Source organism: Argopecten irradians, chromosome 3 (assembly GCF_041381155.1).
Source record: "Argopecten irradians isolate NY chromosome 3, Ai_NY, whole genome shotgun sequence".
Lineage (NCBI taxonomy): Eukaryota > Metazoa > Mollusca > Bivalvia > Pectinida > Pectinidae > Argopecten > Argopecten irradians.
In genome coordinates this window covers 12,899,341-12,920,180 of record NC_091136.1, presented here as the reverse complement: position 1 = coordinate 12,920,180, position 20,840 = coordinate 12,899,341, and the positions used below count along the sequence as shown (strand labels likewise).

General features: G+C 36.5%; 1 protein-coding gene across 1 annotated transcript in view; it reads left to right on the top strand.

Annotated features, from left to right (window-relative positions):
- The window catches only part of LOC138317579 (RNA polymerase II-associated protein 1-like), a 35,309-nt gene that overhangs the window by 3,562 nt on the left and 10,907 nt on the right, over window positions 1-20,840 (top strand). The window contains 21 exon segments of the mRNA XM_069259351.1: window positions 324-364; window positions 1,450-1,539; window positions 2,058-2,193; window positions 3,037-3,192; window positions 3,498-3,629; window positions 4,112-4,209; window positions 4,211-4,228; window positions 4,701-4,847; window positions 5,577-5,678; window positions 6,790-6,957; window positions 7,684-7,830; window positions 8,792-8,929; window positions 9,388-9,457; window positions 9,764-9,867; window positions 11,055-11,113; window positions 11,704-11,799; window positions 15,319-15,492; window positions 16,086-16,233; window positions 18,395-18,576; window positions 19,211-19,400; window positions 20,072-20,215. Of these exon segments, the coding sequence (XP_069115452.1) occupies window positions 324-364; window positions 1,450-1,539; window positions 2,058-2,193; window positions 3,037-3,192; window positions 3,498-3,629; window positions 4,112-4,209; window positions 4,211-4,228; window positions 4,701-4,847; window positions 5,577-5,678; window positions 6,790-6,957; window positions 7,684-7,830; window positions 8,792-8,929; window positions 9,388-9,457; window positions 9,764-9,867; window positions 11,055-11,113; window positions 11,704-11,799; window positions 15,319-15,492; window positions 16,086-16,233; window positions 18,395-18,576; window positions 19,211-19,400; window positions 20,072-20,215 (2,540 nt within the window).

Sequence of the window (20,840 nt, the reverse complement as noted above, 5' to 3'; positions counted from 1 at the left end):
ACCTGTTCTGAATGATTATCAATGTATTCAGATTACTAAAAGAACATATTAACAACAGTTATTTAGTCTTTGCGTAGTCTTAGTATTGCAGAGTTACCTCCCTTTTTGGTAGCTAGCCATTGTGATGTCATTATTTTGTGAGCGAAACTTGCGTCGTTTTCTCTAAAAAGTATGATGTTACTCACTGAAACATCTGACGTCACAATCGATACCAACCTGCAAAGGCAGATAACTCTGTTAATGCAAATACGAATATTTAATAAGGTTATTTGTAATTTGTAAAAAACATTGTCATATGTACTGTTTGTGGTCTCTTTTTTTAGATACAGATACATCTACCGCTGCAGTTTTGACTAAGATTATTGTAAGTATATCATCTCTAATCGTATTATAAGTACCCTGGGTATAAACAATTTGTTAAAATGAAATAAAAATATTATGATAGAATTAAATTAAAGATAGAAACTTCAAATTATGTTTTATATACGCAACTACCTTTAAATGCAAATACGATTATTTAATAATGTTATTTGGAATTTATAAAAACATTGTCATATGTACTGTTTGTGGTCTCCTGTTTTAGACACAGATACATCTACCGCTGCAGTTTTGACTAAGATTATTGTAAGTATATCTTCTCTAATCGTATTATAAGTACCCTGGGTATAAACGATTTGTTAAAATGAAAAAAAATTATTATGATAGAATTAAATTAAAGATAGAAACTTCAAATTATTTTTTATATTGAATATATGCATTAAAGATGCTCCACTGCCGACAGAGCATAAATGATATTCATCATTTGAACAATAATTGGTGTTTAATCGTGTATTTATGTTTAATCAACACAAAAAAAAATAATATAAAATAATTTATTTTACCTTTGGTGCATGCGCAAAATAAGTTCTTCGTTTCATATAAGATATAGTGACACAGAATTTTTTCGGGATGCAATTAATTATTTTTCATATTTTTAACTTGAAGTAAACTTTTCAATGGTGGTAATGATGTAAAGTAAATAACTTTTGTAACTGAAACAAAATACGTAATCGTCTGCTCCTGTTTTTGATAGTGAAAAAATACCATTTGTCAGCGGTGGAGCATCTTTAAGTACTGACATAAAGATTTATGTATTTAATCATAATCTTATAGTGTCATAACAATATGTACCAAATGTCACACTATAGGACCCAGTCAAGGACCCATAAAGGCATTAACCTGCATATAGTGCGAGCCTCAATTTTTCACTTGTAAATATACATGAACAAAGTGTGTATTATATGCTCTAAAACATTGTGCTACACCAATTAATTACCTGTATAGTTTTACCATTCTCCAAGAAACAACCAGGATTGCAAATAACAGGTACAATCTTAGACATTTATTAGGTCACCTGAGACGGTAATGAGAATGTTTATTGATCCTCTCTGTAATTATCTGTTTGAATAGGAAAGGGACACCAGAGCGACTCAGGTACATCTACCAAGACATACAAGCCAGGCTTTCCCATCTGTTGTTCATTATGATAATCCTACTCAAGTAAGTTACAGCCAGGGGACATTACAATCAGAAAAAAGGCGCATTTTTATCTCACCTGTGACAATATTCGAGTAGTGCAAGAAAAAGGTGTTATTTTCAACCACCAACACTCAATATTCATATGTGGGTGTCCAATTTTTTTTTTTCAAATCGTCTTTTGTCCGTGCTCCATCCTTCTCTCTGTCTCTCTTTTGTGCCTCCCTCTGTCTGAAACCAATTATTGTTATCACTATTTTTCAAAGAGTACTGAAAAGATCTTTCTCAAATTCAATATGTTCTTGGTTCATAGTTGTGCCTATTGATTTTTTCTAGCAATTGAAGTTTTTTATTCATATTCTCAAAAAGTACAGGTGAGCTCTTTCCAAATCCTTCTTTGTAGATTCTACTTTGTGCTTAGTTATGCAATTACATTTCCCTGTTAATATTTATTGTATCTTCATTTATCTGTCTGGTAAACTATTATTTGATAAAAAAGATGTAATTAGCAATTATTGATCATTTATTTTTTAACGTTTTAGAGTGAGCCTGCTAGCCGTGATAAGAAAAAAAGTCTATTTGCCCAACAGTTTTCCAGACATGGTGCCGGATACTTCGGTGTTGAGTTACAGCAGGGAGAAGTTTCTACATCAACACCTATGGATACAGGTCACACAGGTCAGAGGTCTTGTTATCACGATTCCGTCTTTGCATATTACAGAGTTAGCTCCCTTGCGGGTAGGTGTCCATTGTGATGTCATTATTTTATTGGCGCTATTCACATTGCTTTATCTGAAAAATCTAATGTTACGCTCGCAAATACATGACGTCACAATCAATACCTACCTGCAAGGGCAGATAATTCTGTTATATGTAAATACAGAATTGCTTAATGTGGAATTTTCGAGTTACAGGTTTATGGAGTCACAATGTTTCTGTTATAAATATTTATGTTTGGTGATTTTATAATGATATCTATTGAACATACTTCAGATTCCAAGACTGTGAAACAGTGTTAAGTCTAAAACAGTCTTTAAGTTTAGACTTAGCCAATCACAGATGACGTTACAAATTTTTTTTGTTTTACTAGATCCCTTATATCATGGTTGCATTTAATCGCTGCACTCAATAAATTAACACACAATATGAAAATATAAGAACTAATAGGGTCACCTTGTCTGACACCTTGTTGTATTTTAAAAAATTCAGAACAATGACCATTATTCACAACACACATGTATTGTTGTTATTAAAAGTTTCAATCCATCTAATGATTGATGGGACCAAGTTATTAAAACGAAGTGTTTCAAATGTTACAAAAAGTTACTTACCTACATAAATCATTTACAATGTATATCAATTGGCAAAGATTTATGGGATTTGGTATATAAGATTTTGTTTTGTTACCCTAGAAACATATTCGAATCGGATCCATAGGAAACATCACAATATACAACTGACAGGCACAGGATATTGCTATGCTCTGAAGCACCTTGTTTTACTTTTAAATATGTATTACAGATTCTAATACTCCATGTCTGGTAGAGGGATTGGGCCTTAGTGCTACCTTTGGGAAGGATGAAGCCAAGCAAATTCATAAGGAGAATGCTGAAAAGCTAGCAGCAATGTCAGAGAGTGAAATTCTACAGGAACAGCAAAAACTTATCGAAATGTTAGGTAGGCTATTAGAATGAAATATAGAGTGAGGTTTTGACAGAGTATTAAACACATTGTCATTATGGAAATGCAGTTACATTTAATTAAGTTATTTTTAATTACTGAAAAACAGCCTTAACAATTAAAAACCACTTTTGTAAAATGACCAGCTGATTGATACAGCCTCTTTCTCGATGGCACAAACGGACAATTCTAACAGAATCTGGCCTGTATATGAAGACACTGCTATAAATTTCATTGTCACAAGATAAACAATTATGATGTCAGACATGAATTTGATTATCTGCTCTCTTTTTATTGTACAGATCCTAAACTCATAGCATTTATAAAATCTAAATCTAAAGAAGAAAAGACATCATCAGAATCTATTATACCAGCAACCATACCTCCGGCGGAAAACACCTCACAAAATGTTAAAACAAAGCCAGACACATTAGGTAAGCTTTCTCTAGACAGATATTGTGTAGTAATTGTATTCAATGGTAGATCAATGGTTGATGGGTAGTTATTTGACAGTAACAATGAGCACCTGAGTATCCTGCAAGGTTACCAGTCTAATTGGAAAGATCTTGTCAATGGGACTAATTCACATACAACATGATACCCGATAACGTTTGTGCAGGACTAGTATCTCCAGTGGGGATGGAACGTAATTATTTTTAATTTTCCCGGTGAAATGTTGTTAGCGCAGGATATTATCTTTTAATGCCATTCCATCACCAATAGATATAAATGTCCTGCATAGAGGTTATCGGGTATAAAGTGGTAAGTGAATTATTCCCATGGGTAAGTTTAGAAGGAAGTTTTAAAATGGAAATACGACTAAAACTGGAAATAATTTCCCTCTGTGACAATTCCTTTAAAACAATATGATTATAATTTTTTTTAATACATTTGGAATTCACATTCTATCCGATAGATAAGGATGAGCTACCTGTCAAGCCTAACAAAGAATGGATGAATATGGACAAGGCTGAATATGATAAGTTATCGTGGATGAAGGAGTTACCTCCCCCTAAAAACTGGCGATATACAGGTAATATTGGAGGAAGGTGAACTCAGAACTCAGAAATTGACCTTGCTTATATTACTATGAATATTTTTCTTAGCAATGCATTTGCCTATGGGCCTCTTGTTAGGTCATCTGAACTTAAACAGATTGATAATTATAACATCAGTAGATGATGTGACATCACACATAGCATAACAGCCAGCAAGAACCAACACAAAGCGTCTTGAATGCTAGCCTTGTCAATAAATATTTCCAAAGCAGTTGAGTCCAGTTTATTAGTCCCTTTTTGTTTAAATTTGAGGGGACTTTAGTTAGTTTCCATCTGTCTCCAAGCACACATGCATGTATAACTTAGTGTTGGAGTCATATGCAAAGCAAAAAATGTGTTGTTTGCACTACACATGAGGTGATAATGCGTATAAAGCTATTAAGATATTGTGATTCAAACCATTGGGTGTATTACCATAGTGTATATGGTTTCTGTTTTGATTTCAAGACTGGTCAGCAAGCAAGATTTGACTTCAACAGGCCAACTGATACATTGCTGACCTCGACCCCATTTGACTTCAAAGGCCAACTGATACATGCTGATCTCGACCTGCCCGTGACCTCTGGCTTACATCACCATGGTGACGAACCAGAGGTTGGTAGCATCCACTATCTTAGACTAATTTGTGTCACTGATCTTGGTAATAGATTTAAAAATCTCCATATAAAATGTTTTTGGTTATAGAAAAAGACCCGCAGAGTTCATGAATAAAGCATACCAAAGCTTCATAATTATCATCTTATTTCATTCGCACAATCCCGGATTTGTTAGATTACCTCATCCATACTGCACAGATGTACACAGCTAAGGTAAATAGTGACCAGGAGTATGAAATATGGACAGGGTAATATCTAATAAATCAGGCATTGTGTGAAATAAGGTGATTCAGAACTTTGATATGCTTTTCTGGGTTCTGTGAACTTGGTCTTTTCATGCTTATGGCCGCTAAAGATGTAAAAACTCTTTTGATTTCAGGCTTTGAACACAGCCTTTCAACAATCAGTGATTTTACAGAATCAAAGTGTTTTGTATTTCAAGTTTGCCTATAGTTCATAGCTCTATAAACACTTGACATGCTTTGCCTATACATATACCTTATAGCCAGTAATTTTCTCGGGGATGATATTTTCGCGATATAGCAGCACATTGCTAAGGTCGCAAAAAAAGGATTCGAGAAATATTGAAAAATGGTAGAATGATATCTACCCTTAATGATTATCTCGTTTTAAGATCAAATGATGAAAATTTTGGTCAGCGAATATAAGTGTCTCTTTAAATGTTTGGCATGCTTTGTGTCATTGTTATATCTGTTCTATTTTGTAGAGAGCCGGGTACACTCTAGAAGAACTATTCCTTCTCGCCCGAAGTACAAACACCCAACAGCGAGTTATAGCATTCAACACAATGGCACGAATATTCTACAGGGTAAGTTAAAGACAGTCACACATATATTGAATTGAAACACTAATTTTTAATTATCACAAATTTGTTTCACATGGAAATCACGCTGTTTTATTACAGCACAAAACATCTCACATGGTATAACACAGTATTCCATCCTGTTTTTCTATGGTGGTACATGTACACGATCCATTTCTCACGGTGTGCTACATTCAAATGAACTCTCAGAAGTTATGTGTATATTTTATTGTTAGAATTGACCGTGAAAAATATTCACAAATACAATGCACATGTAACAAAAAAACCGTCGAATGAAAAGTGAAAAGTTGTCACTATCTAGCCCTTAGTATACAGGTACAGGTAAATCCCCTTTGGCGCCCCATGATCAGTCCCATGTTGTGAAAACATTGCTGCCGGTTTGCCCAAGTTAATTTTATAAAGAAAGGTATTGTAACATTACCTAGACAGTTCCGGTTTTCAGAGTAGACAGGTTCCGGATTATGCAGGTTTTGGGTACTATAGTTTATTAAGAAATTTGCCAGGACCAAACAAATTAATAGGTATAGACCAATCGGTGAACAAGATGGCCGCCAGGCCGCCATCTTGGATTTTGATAGTTAAAGTTTGTTATCGCAATTTCTCAGATAGTACTAAAGGGATCTGTCTCAAATTTCATATACCCCTAGGTTCCCCTAGGAACCTTGTTGTGCATATTGCATTTTGGGACCAATCGGTCACAAGATGGCCGCCAGGCAGCCATCTTGGATTTTTGTATTCATTCCCAAGTTTGTTATCGCTATTTCTCAGAAAGTACTGAAGGGATCTGTCTCATAAATTCATATGTAGGTTCCCTAGGGCACTAGTTGTGTGCATATTGTGATTTTGGGACCGATAGTTCAACAAGATGGCCGCCAGGCAGCCATTTTTGTTTTTTTCGTTAATGGATAATGGGTTTTTATATTGATTTTAATTTTCAATGGACAATAATAGGCCTTAATGTCTAGATGATTTATGGCTGTCAGATATTTGAATGTTAATCAGCAGAAAAATATGAAAGTTTAGTCATCACAAACATTTACAATACAATTAACCTAATTTGATAGCCAGATTTAAATGTAATATTGGTCGTTGATAGGCTCGGAGTGGAGAACTGAGCCAGTTGGTACAGACAGCCATACTGCCCTCAGTATTGGACGGAGGCGTGTTGTTCCTGGTGAGATGGGCCATGGATGATAAGATTGATATGGTCCTGTCAGCAGCCGTGCATACCTTACACAGTCTTTTGGTCAATCCTGCAGACGAGGTCAGTCAAGTTTTGGCTCTGAAAGATGTTTTGATAAAAATAGTAAAAATGAAGTTGGGAACTAAATGATTTTTTATTTTACTTTGAATTTATTTCAGCCTTTTATTTCGGATTATTAATGTACTAGCTTTATACCGTTTTTATCTCATTAAATTTATATGTGCCTTAATTTTCATACTCATGAATCAAGAAGACCCTAAACTTACATTCACCACCAACAATTGCCAACATTTGAGAATCACAATACTTGCAGTGCATGGGTTTTAATTATACAAAGTCAAGTATGAGCTCAAAATGAATTTTGGAAATACTGCCAAAAATCATTATATTTACGTCTACAATGCAGTGAAACGAGTACATAATGTTAAAATTGTACAAGCGGTTTGGTTGACAGGACTCTAGAGGGATTGGCATTCGGTTATTTCCTGCAGGGATCAATCAGCATTTTTGTGTGAAAAAAGGTCATGAAATCAGTAAAGTAATACCTAATTTTGACAATTCATTTGCAATGAAGTTTGAATGAGTCAAAATCTTTTCAACAGTCCCTTGAATTACGAAGTAACAAGTTTCAACTTTTTTGGTTCTGAATTTTGTATTTTTAGTAAGAAGTTCAATGTTAATGTTGTGTTTTGAGTATGGAGTTAAATGTTTATGTTGTTTTGAGTATGGAGTTAAATGTTAATGTATTTTGAGAAAGGAGACAAATGTTAATTTTGATTTGAACAGCTTGCTCTGGACCAGGTTTTCTGTTGGCACCAAGGACATGTTGTAACAGAGTTAAACCCGTCACAGGATCAAGCTGTACCAGAGGAGGATGACGAGAACACTCCACAAGAAACGGATGCAGACGTTCTCAAACGAGATGTTATTTTGGTATTATATCAATTTATTTTATTTTTCAATCACCAGAAATTTTCAGAATTTAGATTTAAATGTCATTTTTAAACAATCAAATGACCTATTCTAATTGGATTTTGTCATCGTGCTTCATCCGTCGTTGTGCGCTGTCCATAAGCTTTTCATTCAAAGGACTTCTTTGCAATAACTGGAAGGCCCATGGTACTCAAATTAGACATGTAGCATGCTGGGGTGAAAGGCTTGTGTGTAGCAAAGAGGCCTAGAGACCTGATATTGGGCTGGTGACATGCTGGGATGATGGGCTACAAAGTTTGTTCAAACAAATGACCTTGACCTTCATTCAAGGTCACATGGGTCAGAAAGGCTAAAGTCTTTTAAACAACTTCTTGTGAATGTCTAAGAGGCCTGATATTGGGCCTGTGGCATGCTGGGATGAAGGGCTACCAAGTTTGTTCAAATGAATGACCTTGACCTTCTTTCAAGGTCATAGAGATCAAAATAGCTAAAATTTGGAAATTACATCTTTGTGAATAATTAAGAGGGCTAGAGACATGATATTGGGCCTATGACATGCTGGAATAAAGGACTGTGAAGTTTGTTCAAACGAATGATCTTGACCTTCATTCAAGTTCACAGCTGTCAGATATAGCAGAAACTTACAACTACTGGAAAATTTTTAGTACACAATCCTTTAATTGTTAGTTGAGCATTTTCAGTCTATTTTTCAGATTACTTTTGTATTGATGCAAAGTCGTTTTGTCTTACTATATACTTAAACTGAACTGTTTGACTAACCTCTATGACCTTGTCTGTACATGAAGCAAATGAGTTACATATAGGTATGCTTTGAGGATTTGATGCAGATATTTACAAGTTATATATTAATATTTTGAGATATTAACAAAGTAGCAAAATATCAATTTATGTCATATTATCATTAAAAAGAAATTTTCAGATATAGATCTTTATATTTTAGTGTCTGGTAGAGAGAATGAACATTTTACCACGACTACGGTTTCTCCTAGATCAGTGTCGTCCCCAAGCTCCAACTGTCCTTCACATTATCAGCATCCTTACAAGAATAGTCAGACACTCCTCCACAATGGCATATAAGGTAGCTTATTTTGTTCATCTACATTTACTGTAAACATAATTATCTTAGTTGTAGTTTTATTTTAGCGCGTTTTGCGCTGTCTTTGAAGTGCTAATTTATATATGTAGCGCTAAATTTTGTATCTTCAGTATTAACCATCGAATTGCGCTAATTGAAATCCGTGCTAATGAAGCAAAAATTACATTTTTCCGCAATTGGGGTAGAATTTGACTGAGATAAAATAAATATGTGTACAGTATATTTATACTCAAACACAAAAACTAGATAATTAATTTAAATTATTTTACTTTGATCACCAAACATTATTTAATGAGAGTAGTTAACTGGTTGGCATATCTTAATGATCGTGTAGATTATCTGTAATATTACAAATAAAACTGTTCAGGCTCTTTCACATTGATATGTGATATGTTGGCTTTGAAGGTGTAATGCTGTCTAACAATGTTTCTGTGTTTAAGGTGGTGTTGTATCCACAGTTAGTGGAGTTAGTGATTCAGGAATTTTTACCAATGTGCGGGCAAGGAAGAGGTAAACTGGCTGTTTATGTAACCGACTCCTCTCCCGGAGTGACAACTATTTCACTATGTCAAAATGAACATTAATAAAATCTATGGGAAGGTATCAGTTAGCCATTGGCTTGCAGTTTTATTTACATAATATGAAAGAACCAAAATATTCCTGAGAATTATAATTTATCTTTGAATGGTTTATCTTCCGGTTTTATAAAAAGAACAAGATAACTCTAATCTGACAGAATAACAGAATGACTGACTTTACAATGGGATAAGTAGTTGGATTACAGACTGATATTACATGGTATTTTGCTCCCCCCAGTTGGAGAAGGGCCCCTGTCCGACCTGTACGCTACACCTGTCCCAGCCGCCATGCGACTGATGAGGACTCTGGCCCAGGCTGGCAGACACATTGCTGCTCATTTGGTAAGTCAGACTATTCCATCTTTGCATATTACAGAGTTAGCTCCCTAGCGGGTAGGTATCAATTATTACGTCATTATTTTGTAAGCACAATTCACGTCGTTTTCTCCGAAATGTATGACGTTACGCTCGCAAACATGTCACGTCACAATCGACACCTACCCGCAAGGGTAGATAACTCTGTAATATGCAAATACAGAATATTTTAGTTAGGCGACAGTAACCATATCAACTCAGTTCCCAAAACATAAACCGTATTCGCCGTAATTAGTACCCAGGGCATTTAAATAATCACAACGTTTTCAATCTTTCTGGACTCATGGTACATTAATCTGTTACTGACATGCATATGCCTTTTTTCCTTTGAGATGCATTATTATGTTTCGATTCACATGAAAAAGACTCACAAGTTCATGTAATATGGGAAACAATGCTGAGGTTAGAGACATCACACGTTGTAAAACATTGTTAAATCCATAGGATAGGGGTGTTTATACAACTTCATTTCTTCTCCTGAAAAGGGGAGGGGCGCTAATTACGACGAATACAGTACCACCTTTCATAAAAAGTCCAGCAATCGTCTAGTTTTGTAGTATAAAAATGCGTAATTTTGTTTTGTAGCGTGTCAGTTGAAATCATCTTTTATAGCAGTATCTAAAATCATGCAACGTTGTTGACATATTGCCAAATAAATAATAATGACAATTTATAACAATTTTCTTTCAGATATAAGAAGAAACATGCCTATAGAAATTATTTCTTTTGATAAATTATTTAAATGCACCAAAAGGAAAGTGTAAATGAAAATAATTCAATTTTGCTTGTTACGAGCATTTTCATTGGCTTAAAGATTTACTTTATCAGCCCATAAAGGAAAAAATGACGTTGCTGTTTGTAACATTGCTTCTGATTGGCTGAGATGACGGCGTAATAATAAGAATTAATTTGAATAGATTTTGTATGTTATTTCTCCATAACATAAAACATCTATTCAAGTTAATCCTTAAATACCATCCTCCATTTTACTCTCAGCCAGTGCCTTTATTAGGGAAAAATGGTACCTTTTTTCTTTCTTTTTTTTGACAAGCTAGGTTAATTGTTTACTTGCCAAAAAATAAGATTGTTTGAAGTCGGCTGCAGAGAGTGAATGACTAACTGATTTAGATTTAACTTCTGCAATTCTTTTTTAGATATCAACCCAACATCTACACAAACACCTGTTGCAGTACTTAGTCACTGACCAGTCAAGGTAAGCTCAAATATCTACATTTATCATTATTATGTGATCAGAGACCAGTCAAGGTACACACAAATATCAATCTTATTAAAATTAGACTTGTAATTCCACTCCACTAAGATGCTCTACAATACGCTCCAAAACAAGATCTAACAACTCCCCATTCGGGGTTACTTCAGAATGACCTCTGGCCTAGAAGCGGAACATCTTTTGATGTATTGGTAGTTTTTTATACTTCTGAGAGATTTAACCACACTGAAGATTGTGTAGGAGAGATGCTGATTGGCTAAACACAGAGGTCATACAGAGGTAACCCCAAACAGGGAGTTGTTAGTTAAATTGGAATGTAACGTATATCATCGTAGTGGAGCGGAATTTCAAGTCTAATTTTAATGAATTGACCTAAATATCCACATATACAATTATTATAGGATATTCAATATCAATCCACTAAACTATTGTAAATATTAAAATTATGATTTAAAGTAAAATGAAAATGTAGATTTTATGTTTCTTTCAGCTAGGAATCACTAAAGTTGATAAAATTACGTGTCACTGACAGTAATTAACATTTTTTCACTTGGAATGTAAATTGTTTTTAGATCTATTACGGAGCCTGAATGTTACCAGCTACAGATAGAGAGTTTACGTGTCCTCAAACTATGCTTACTGTACGGCCTAGGTACGGAAACCTTCATGTGAGTACAGATAGAGAGTTTACGTGTCCTCAAACTATGCTTACTGTACGGCCTAGGTACAGAAACCTTCATGTGAGTACAGATAGAGAGTTTACGTGTCCTCAAACTATGCTTACTGTACGGCCTAGGTACAGAAACCTTCATGTGAGTACAGATAGAGAGTTTCCTGTCCTCAAACTATGCTTACTGTACGGCCTAGGTACAGAAACCTTCATGTGAGTACAGATAGAGAGTTTCCTGTCCTCAAACTATGCTTACTGTACGGCCTAGGTACAGAAACCTTCATGTGAGTACAGATAGAGAGTTTCCTGTCCTCAAACTATACTTACTGTACGGCCTAGGTACAGAAACCTTCATGTGAGTACAGATAGAGAGTTTCCTGTCCTCAAACTATGCTTACTGTACGGCCTAGGTACAGAAACCTTCATGTGAGTACAGATAGAGAGTTTCCTGTCCTCAAACTATGCTTACTGTACGGCCTAGGTACAGAAACCTTCATGTGAGTACAGATAGAGAGTTTCCTGTCCTCAAACTATGCTTACTGTACGGCCTAGGTACAGAAACCTTCATGTGAGTACAGATAGAGAGTTTCCTGTCCTCAAACTATGCTTACTGTACGGCCTAGGTACAGAAACCTTCATGTGAGTACAGATAGAGAGTTTCCTGTCCTCAAACTATGCTTACTGTACGGCCTAGGTACAGAAACCTTCATGTGAGTACAGATAGAGAGTTTCCTGTCCTCAAACTATGCTTACTGTACGGCCTAGGTACAGAAACCTTCATGTGAGTACAGATAGAGAGTTTACGTGTCCTCAAACTATGCTTACTGTACGGCCTAGGTACAGAAACCTTCATGTGAGTACAGATAGAGAGTTTACGTGTCCTCAAACTATGCTTACTGTACGGCCTAGGTACAGAAACCTTCATGTGAGTACAGATAGAGAGTTTCCTGTCCTCAAACTATACTTACTGTACGGCCTAGGTACAGAAACCTTCATGTGAGTACAGATAGAGAGTTTCCTGTCCTCAAACTATGCTTACTGTACGGCCTAGGTACAGAAACCTTCATGTGAGTACAGATAGAGAGTTTATGTTCTCTCAGACTATGCTTACTGTACGGCCTAGGTACAGAAACCTTCATGTGAGTACAGATAGAGAGTTTCCTGTCCTCAAACTATGCTTACTGTACGGCCTAGGTACAGAAACCTTCATGTGAGTACAGATAGAGAGTTTCCTGTCCTCAAACTATGCTTACTGTACGGCCTAGGTACAGAAACCTTCATGTGAGTACAGATAGAGAGTTTCCTGTCCTCAAACTATGCTTACTGTACGGCCTAGGTACAGAAACCTTCATGTGAGTACAGATAGAGAGTTTACGTGTCCTCAAACTATGCTTACTGTACGGCCTAGGTACAGAAACCTTCATGTGAGTACAGATAGAGAGTTTTTCCTGTCCTCAAACTATGCTTACTGTACGGCCTAGGTACAGAAACCTTCATGTGAGTACAGATAGAGAGTTTCCTGTCCTCAAACTATTCTTACTGTACGGCCTAGGTACAGAAACCTTCATGTGAGTACAGATAGAGAGTTTACGTGTCCCTCAAACTATGCTTACTGTACGGCCTAGGTACAGAAACCTTCATGTGAGTACAGATAGAGAGTTTCCTGTCCTCAAACTATGCTTACTGTACGGCCTAGGTACAGAAACCTTCATGTGAGTACAGATAGAGAGTTTCCTGTCCTCAAACTATGCTTACTGTACGGCCTAGGTACAGAAACCTTCATGTGAGTACAGATAGAGAGTTTCCTGTCCTCAACTATGCTTACTGTACGGCCTAGGTACAGAAACCTTCATGTGAGTACAGATAGAGAGTTTCCTGTCCTCAAACTATGCTTACTGTAACGGCCTAGGTACAGAAACCTTCATGTGAGTACAGATAGAGAGTTTCCTGTCCTCAAACTATACTTACTGTACGGCCTAGGTACAGAAACCTTCATGTGAGTACAGATAGAGAGTTTTCCTGTCCTCAAACTATACTTACTGTACGGCCTAGGTACAGAAACCTTCATGTGAGTACAGATAGAGAGTTTCCTGTCCTCAAACTATGCTTACTGTACGGCCTAGGTACAGAAACCTTCATGTGAGTACAGATAGAGAGTTTCCTGTCCTCAAACTATGCTTACTGTACGGCCTAGGTACAGAAACCTTCATGTGAGTACAGATAGAGAGTTTCCTGTCCTCAAACTATGCTTACTGTACGGCCTAGGTACAGAAACCTTCATGTGAGTACAGATAACCTGTCCTCAAACTATGCTTACTGTACGGCCTAGGTACAGAAACCTTCATGTGAGTACAGATAAGAGAGTTTCCGTGTCCTCAAACTATGCTTACTGTACGGCCTAGGTACAGAAACCTTCATGTGAGTACAGATAGAGAGTTTCCTGTCCTCAAACTATGCTTACTGTACGGCCTAGGTACAGAAACCTTCATGTGAGTACAGATAGAGAGTTTCCTGTCCTCAACAAGTGTACCCTAGGTACAGAAACTTCATGTGAGTACAGATAAGAGTTTACGTCCTCAAACTATGCTTACTGTACGGCCTAGACAGAAACCTTCATGTGAGTACAGATAGAGAGTTTACGTGTCCTCAAACTATGCTTACTGTACAGGCCTAGGTACAGAAACCTTCATCAAACTGAGTACAGATATGAGAGTTTCCTGTCCTCAAACTATGCTTACTGTACGGCCTAGGTACAGAAACCTTCATGTGAGTACAGATAGAGAGTTTACGTGTCCTCAAACTATGCTTACTGTACGGCCTAGGTACAGAAACCTTCATGTGAGTACAGATAGAGAGTTTACGTGTCCTCAAACTATGCTTACTGTACGGCCTAGGTACAGAAACCTTCATGTGAGTACAGATAGAGAGTTTCCTGTCCTCAAACTATGCTTACTGTACGGCCTAGGTACAGAAACCTTCATGTGAGTACAGATAGAGAGTTTCCTGTCCTCAAACTATGCTTACTGTACGGCCTAGGTACAGAAACCTTCATGTGAGTACAGATAGAGAGTTTCCTGTCCTCAAACTATGCTTACTGTACGGCCTAGGTACAGAAACCTTCATGTGAGTACAGATAGAGAGTTTACGTGTCCTCAAACTATGCTTACTGTACGGCCTAGGTACAGAAACCTTCATGTGAGTACAGATAGAGAGTTTCCTGTCCTCAAACTATGCTTACTGTATGGCCTAGGTACAGAAACCTTCATGTGAGTACAGATAAAGAGTTTCCTGTCCTCAAACTATGCTTACTGTACAGCCTAGACACTTTCTTACCAAGGTGCGGCTATCATTGTATCACCTTTCAAAAGTAGGTCACTGTTACTGATTTTTGATCTTAGTTACTATCATCTTTATTTATTACTGGGAGGTGAGGGTAGCACTGAGGTGACACATGTACCAATGGATACGGACCTAGTTAGGACTGGTGTACAGCTAGACCTTTTCTTCTTCTTTTCAGTGACCTTTTCCCAATATTTGTCAAGCACCTTCAGCAATTACTGCAAGTCATTGAAGAAGAGTCTGTCAATCCCCACAGGATGGAGATGTATGTGGAGCTTATTGGTGTATTGGAGGGGGCAGTGCATTTAGCAGGAACGACAGGAACAAATAAAACATCTGCATTTATGAGGAGGTAATGATGTCAATCGTGGAGGCTTTTCCTCCGGAAATATGTAAAAGTCTTGGGGGTATCAGATACTTGCTATATCCCTCAACCCCATGTTTTAACAGTTACTGTATGATAGCAGCTTAGTGACTTTGTACATGAAGCCACAGACTGAAATGACATCACAAGACCATGTGACCGCATCTCTGAATTGTAGTTGACACTATACCTGTAAATCGCAACTAAAACCAACCGATAGCACTAAAAGCTAGGCATTTTGTTGGGTGGGACTTGATTTACTATTCATCTGATGCAATTTTCTGATGTATTCTCAAAATTTATATTTGTTTGTATATTAATCCTTTAAGGTGTGAGATAAATCTAAATTCTGGGTAAGATTGTTCAGCTATGAAACACTTTGACAAGTTATTAATCTTACCCCGAGAGTGAAGGTTTCCCTGTGTCACCCTCAAGAGTATATGTATTAGTCTCAAAGGTTGTTTTTTTTGGGGGGGGGGGGAGAGTGGGGGTTGCCACTTTATTTTTAGAATATATTTCTGTTGGAATTCACAAATTTTGAATTAGACAATAACTTCTTATTTTACCATTTCCATTGCCAGTGAAGATGGTATGTCATCCGAAGCCACAAAGACTGAGGAAATAGCCATGCCGACTCTGAATTGGGGACATGTGGCAGATCTACTACAGCCATTGATATCTGTCCTACAGAAACATTTGATGGATATCAAGGACACCTACCAAATCAAGGTCAGAGTAAGATATAATCAGATGGCTGTTTGGAATCAATTAAACAAGTCAGTCTTAAAGTATTTTATTTTGCTAGAAATTTCTTTAATTCCATGGTTGGTTAATTCTCTGTCCACCCATCCATAAAAGTTCTTCTTACTACTATTTCTAGGATGCCCTATAGTCATCATGTTCCGTCTGTCCGTTGTCTGCTATGCGCCGTGAATGAACTTTTCATTCAAACAACTTCTTCAGAATGACCAAAAGGCAAAGGGTTCTGATATAGGGCCTGTAGCATGCTGGTATAAAGGGCTACCAAGTTTGTTGAAATGAATGACCTTAACCTTTATTCAAGGTGGCAGGGATCAAATAGGATACACTCTTTAAAAACAAACTGGACTTTCTTTATACATTAATTCTACTCTATATTGTATTGTATTTAGTCAGATGATGTTAAGCCCCATTGGGCCTCTTGTTACATACATATTCAAATGCACCTAATTATATCATTTATTAGTGTGTAAGTTTCGATAACTGTCGTAAAAATTCATGGATCATGATCACTAGGTCTAAATTCTAGACAAAATGGCAGCCAAATCAGAATGATGACTTATTGCTATATATATAATAGTTTGACATGATTTTAGGGGCGGAAATGGATGCCATTTGCTTGCTATGGTTACCTAATGAAACATCAAAATGAATATTTTATATGGAAAATATGTATAGATTTGGTCCTATTTTCAAACACTACATGTATTTTGGTTGGCATGGTTTCAGATGCGTGACACATGGCGTGGGAGGGAGGGGTATTAGACATTTCCACCAACTGAGCAAATGTGAGAATGAGCAGTGACTCTGACAGGGGTCGTCTCCAAAGTTAATCGCGCGATATAAAGTTTGATATATGTGCTATCACAACTTCATTTCAATTGTTAAAACTATACGTTTTACATGTATTGACAAATTATCAAATGTAAATTTATACATAGTAGTGTAATAACATAATAGGACCACGTCAGTTTATTAGTTCATTAACTTACACAATTTATAAATCAATCTACGGCAGTCAGTAGATGTAATACAAATTGAATTAAAAAAAACCAACATAAACACACATTTACACGAGTACGCGACTAACATAACAAACCCAAAAACAATCATACTTCAACTTTTTTGTTATTTCTGTGTCGATGAATTGAAGAGAAGTTGTCGCCGTACCGCAGGAGCTGCTCATATCTCAACAATGGAGGATATCTCAATTAGGCATAAATTTCCATGATTTTATTTGCAGTAAACAAATGGAGATATGGCTCATTGATATCTTATCCAATAATTCAATTTGGCCAATGACTGTGCCATTTTTAAAAATTCCCTGTTTTGTATACTTGACGTCATAATAATTGACTTAGTATTCTCTGTTTATGGGAAAATAACCTTAAAGATCAAAACATCATTGCTTGCATTGCTGACACAGTATTATTAGAGACAACTATGTGGCGCACAGGGTAAGAGAAACAGAATCTTTCACCCCCTTTAGTGCAGGCCTACGATCGGAAATCTCAACTCTGCCAAACACTCGGCGTACAGCTTATGAATCTTACCCACGGGATGAGATTCTCCTGTATCATACCAAAGAGGGTGAAATATTCTATTAATTCCTTGCCTGACATAGTCACTGTACGTTGGTGTACGTTGGACTTAAGATCTCTAACTAACCAATAATAGGTGTCCATACTGGTATTATCGACTGTACGTATATTTCATATGGAAATTGTAGTGTGAAATGCAAATTGTTCATTGTCCTTTTACATAATAAATTAATTAAAATTTAATCAAATATATTGGTTATAATTATCTGTTTGCATGATATAATTTTTTTTTTATATATTTCATTTCCACAAGACGTGCGTCTTTCGTGTCAAGGAACGGCTTGCTTACTGACTGAGCTAGGCGCGCTAATAAATGGAAATAACAACTTTTTTTTTTTTTACATAATACTGTTTTAAAAGCATAAGAATAATAGATAATGTTTTGAGTCAGAGTTCACATTCACAGCTCATTCACACATCCGCTCAGTTGGTGGAAATGTCTATTAGTGGTTGGCTTACAGTTCTAGTTTTGACTTACACCATGGTCAAACAGTTTATAGAGTTTTGATGAATTTTGTCTTTTCAAACAGAAACAGTGTCTCCAGTTATCTGTCGCCTGCATCAACTTTGTGACCTCGTACTATACTCGGTGGCAGGCTCAGGTATCGGTCAGCGCTGTGGTCAGCCTTCAGAGTGCCGAGGACTATGTCACTAACATTCTGGAGCCTTGCTGGTCTGGGTTTGGATTCCAAGTCATATTCTCCAGACTTAGGTTAGTACTACTCTCTATCTAGTTTTCTCAATTTCTCTTCAGCTGCATGTAAAATATATACCCGATCACGTTTTGCAGGACTATTGTTTCTGTTGGCGATGGAAAAATGTCAAAAGATGATATCCCACACTAATATATATTATAATATAAATTATATTCCATCACCGCTGGAGGTACCAGTCCCACACAAACGTTATTTTGTACATGTGGTACCTGAAATTTAGTCCCATTTCCTCTAGGCTGTAATTAAACTATTTTGTTACTTTTAGTTCAATACTTTTCTAAACAATTTAAATAAAATAAATTCAATGTACATTTGTACAATTTACATAACGCTGGTCGTCTGATGTTTCCTGCTGTCATCTTAATCACTATGCATAAAATATTTTATCACTATGTCACCCAACCAATTAGTCCTTGTGGGAAGGTATTGATTGGAACGTCATGGGTTTGGGAGTGTAACATATTCATTTCAGAGAAAATGAATTGTGAATTGTGCTCTATAAATGATGATGTAATAATCGATACCTATCTGCATGGGAGCTAATATGCCAAAATGGAATAACTTTAAGGCCTATACTACACTTGAAAACTGTACTACACATTTGAAGATAAATCTTTTACATAATCACAGTAACCATTCCCAACTATTGAGTCCGACCAAGCCATGGGAGACAACTCCCAGTGTCCCTGATCTCCGATGTAGTGAACTGACAGAAAGACAGCATCCCATTCTGACTCCAGGAACTCCATACGGCCTCGTAACGGCCATTTTACGACAGATACACACTCTTGGAACTATACACCATGGTTTACAAGCTAAGGTGAGCATACATCCTTCGTGTTTGGTGCCGTAGACCATTCCAAGTGGAAGCATTGGTAAAGTTCCATGGAGAGAGAACCTGGTTTGTATTTGGAGCCGAAGACCCTCACCATGATACATTTTGTTACACTTGGCAATATACATTTATTTCAAACTTCAAAATGATTGTCAGATGATTGTTAATGCCCAAGGGCCTTTTGTTATATATATAGTATTTACCCCTAATAAGGGCACCAGGGTAATTGCTTTAAAAGAGAGCCAATATTTCTAGCTGCCATTGCATTGCTTTCTTTTGTGTGTCTGTTCGTCTTTCAACATTAAAATTCTTTAAATCACTATTTGTTATAGCTTAATGAATTTTAATCCAGTCTGGTAAGAAACATCCTTGTGGGAAGCAAATAAGATTTTGCATACTAAATGGTGACTCTACTTATCCCCCCTGAGGTAAAAAACGGCCGGGGCCAAAGAGACGAAATAGAGGGAATGCCTTTAGATCGATAGTGGTCTAAGTAATTTGGATTTACAATAAAGTAAGGGCTTTGCACTTGTGAAAAATGTCAAAGTTTCCACCTCACAAGATGAAATATGACTGGTATTCATCAAAATATCAAAAATTTCCTCTAACTATTGATAGGATTACACATGAAACGGACCAATGATTTTGTGTTACAGATTTTGCCATGGATACTGAATCACAAAGATGTATGGATTTACCTACAGAAGACTGCCTTCAGTACATCTCATCTCCGTGGCAACCACTTTACTAAATTTGAAAATCTTCTTCAATATTTCTTTCTCAAGTTATGCTGTATGTCAGTAAGTGTCCATACAGGAGAGAGCTTGACAAGGAAATCTTCATACAGTGGGATAAATACACGAACCTGGTTTATTCCATTTCAAACAGTAATTTATAGGAGTTTACATGGAGGTCTCACTGGTCATCTTAACTTTTAACATTACAATGTAGTTTAACTCTCTGTTATTTTTATATCCCCCTACAACAAAGTAAGGCGGGGGGGGAGGGGGGTATAATGGAATCAGGTTGTCAGTCTGTCCATCCAGTCGTGAGGACTCCTCCTAAACTATTGGACAGATTTTGATAAAATTTGGTACACAGAACCATGACATAAAGGGGATTTGAGTAAACTATTGAGTCCCTATTAATGGAATGATTACTAACTTTGTGCAGCGGGAGATATTAGTTGTCCATTTAGTTGCCATTACTAACTTTGTGCAGCGGGAGATATTAGTTGTCCATTTAGTTGCCATTGTAGCTAAAATTAACATACACAAGATATATGTATTGATCTTTAATGAACATATATTTGGTCCTATTTCCAAAAACTACTGTATGTAAGTGTCATTTGGTTGTCTCAAATGAGGAGTAGCAGGGTGTGACATAGCCTTTGGCTTACAGTTCTAATTTATGGTCATTCATTTG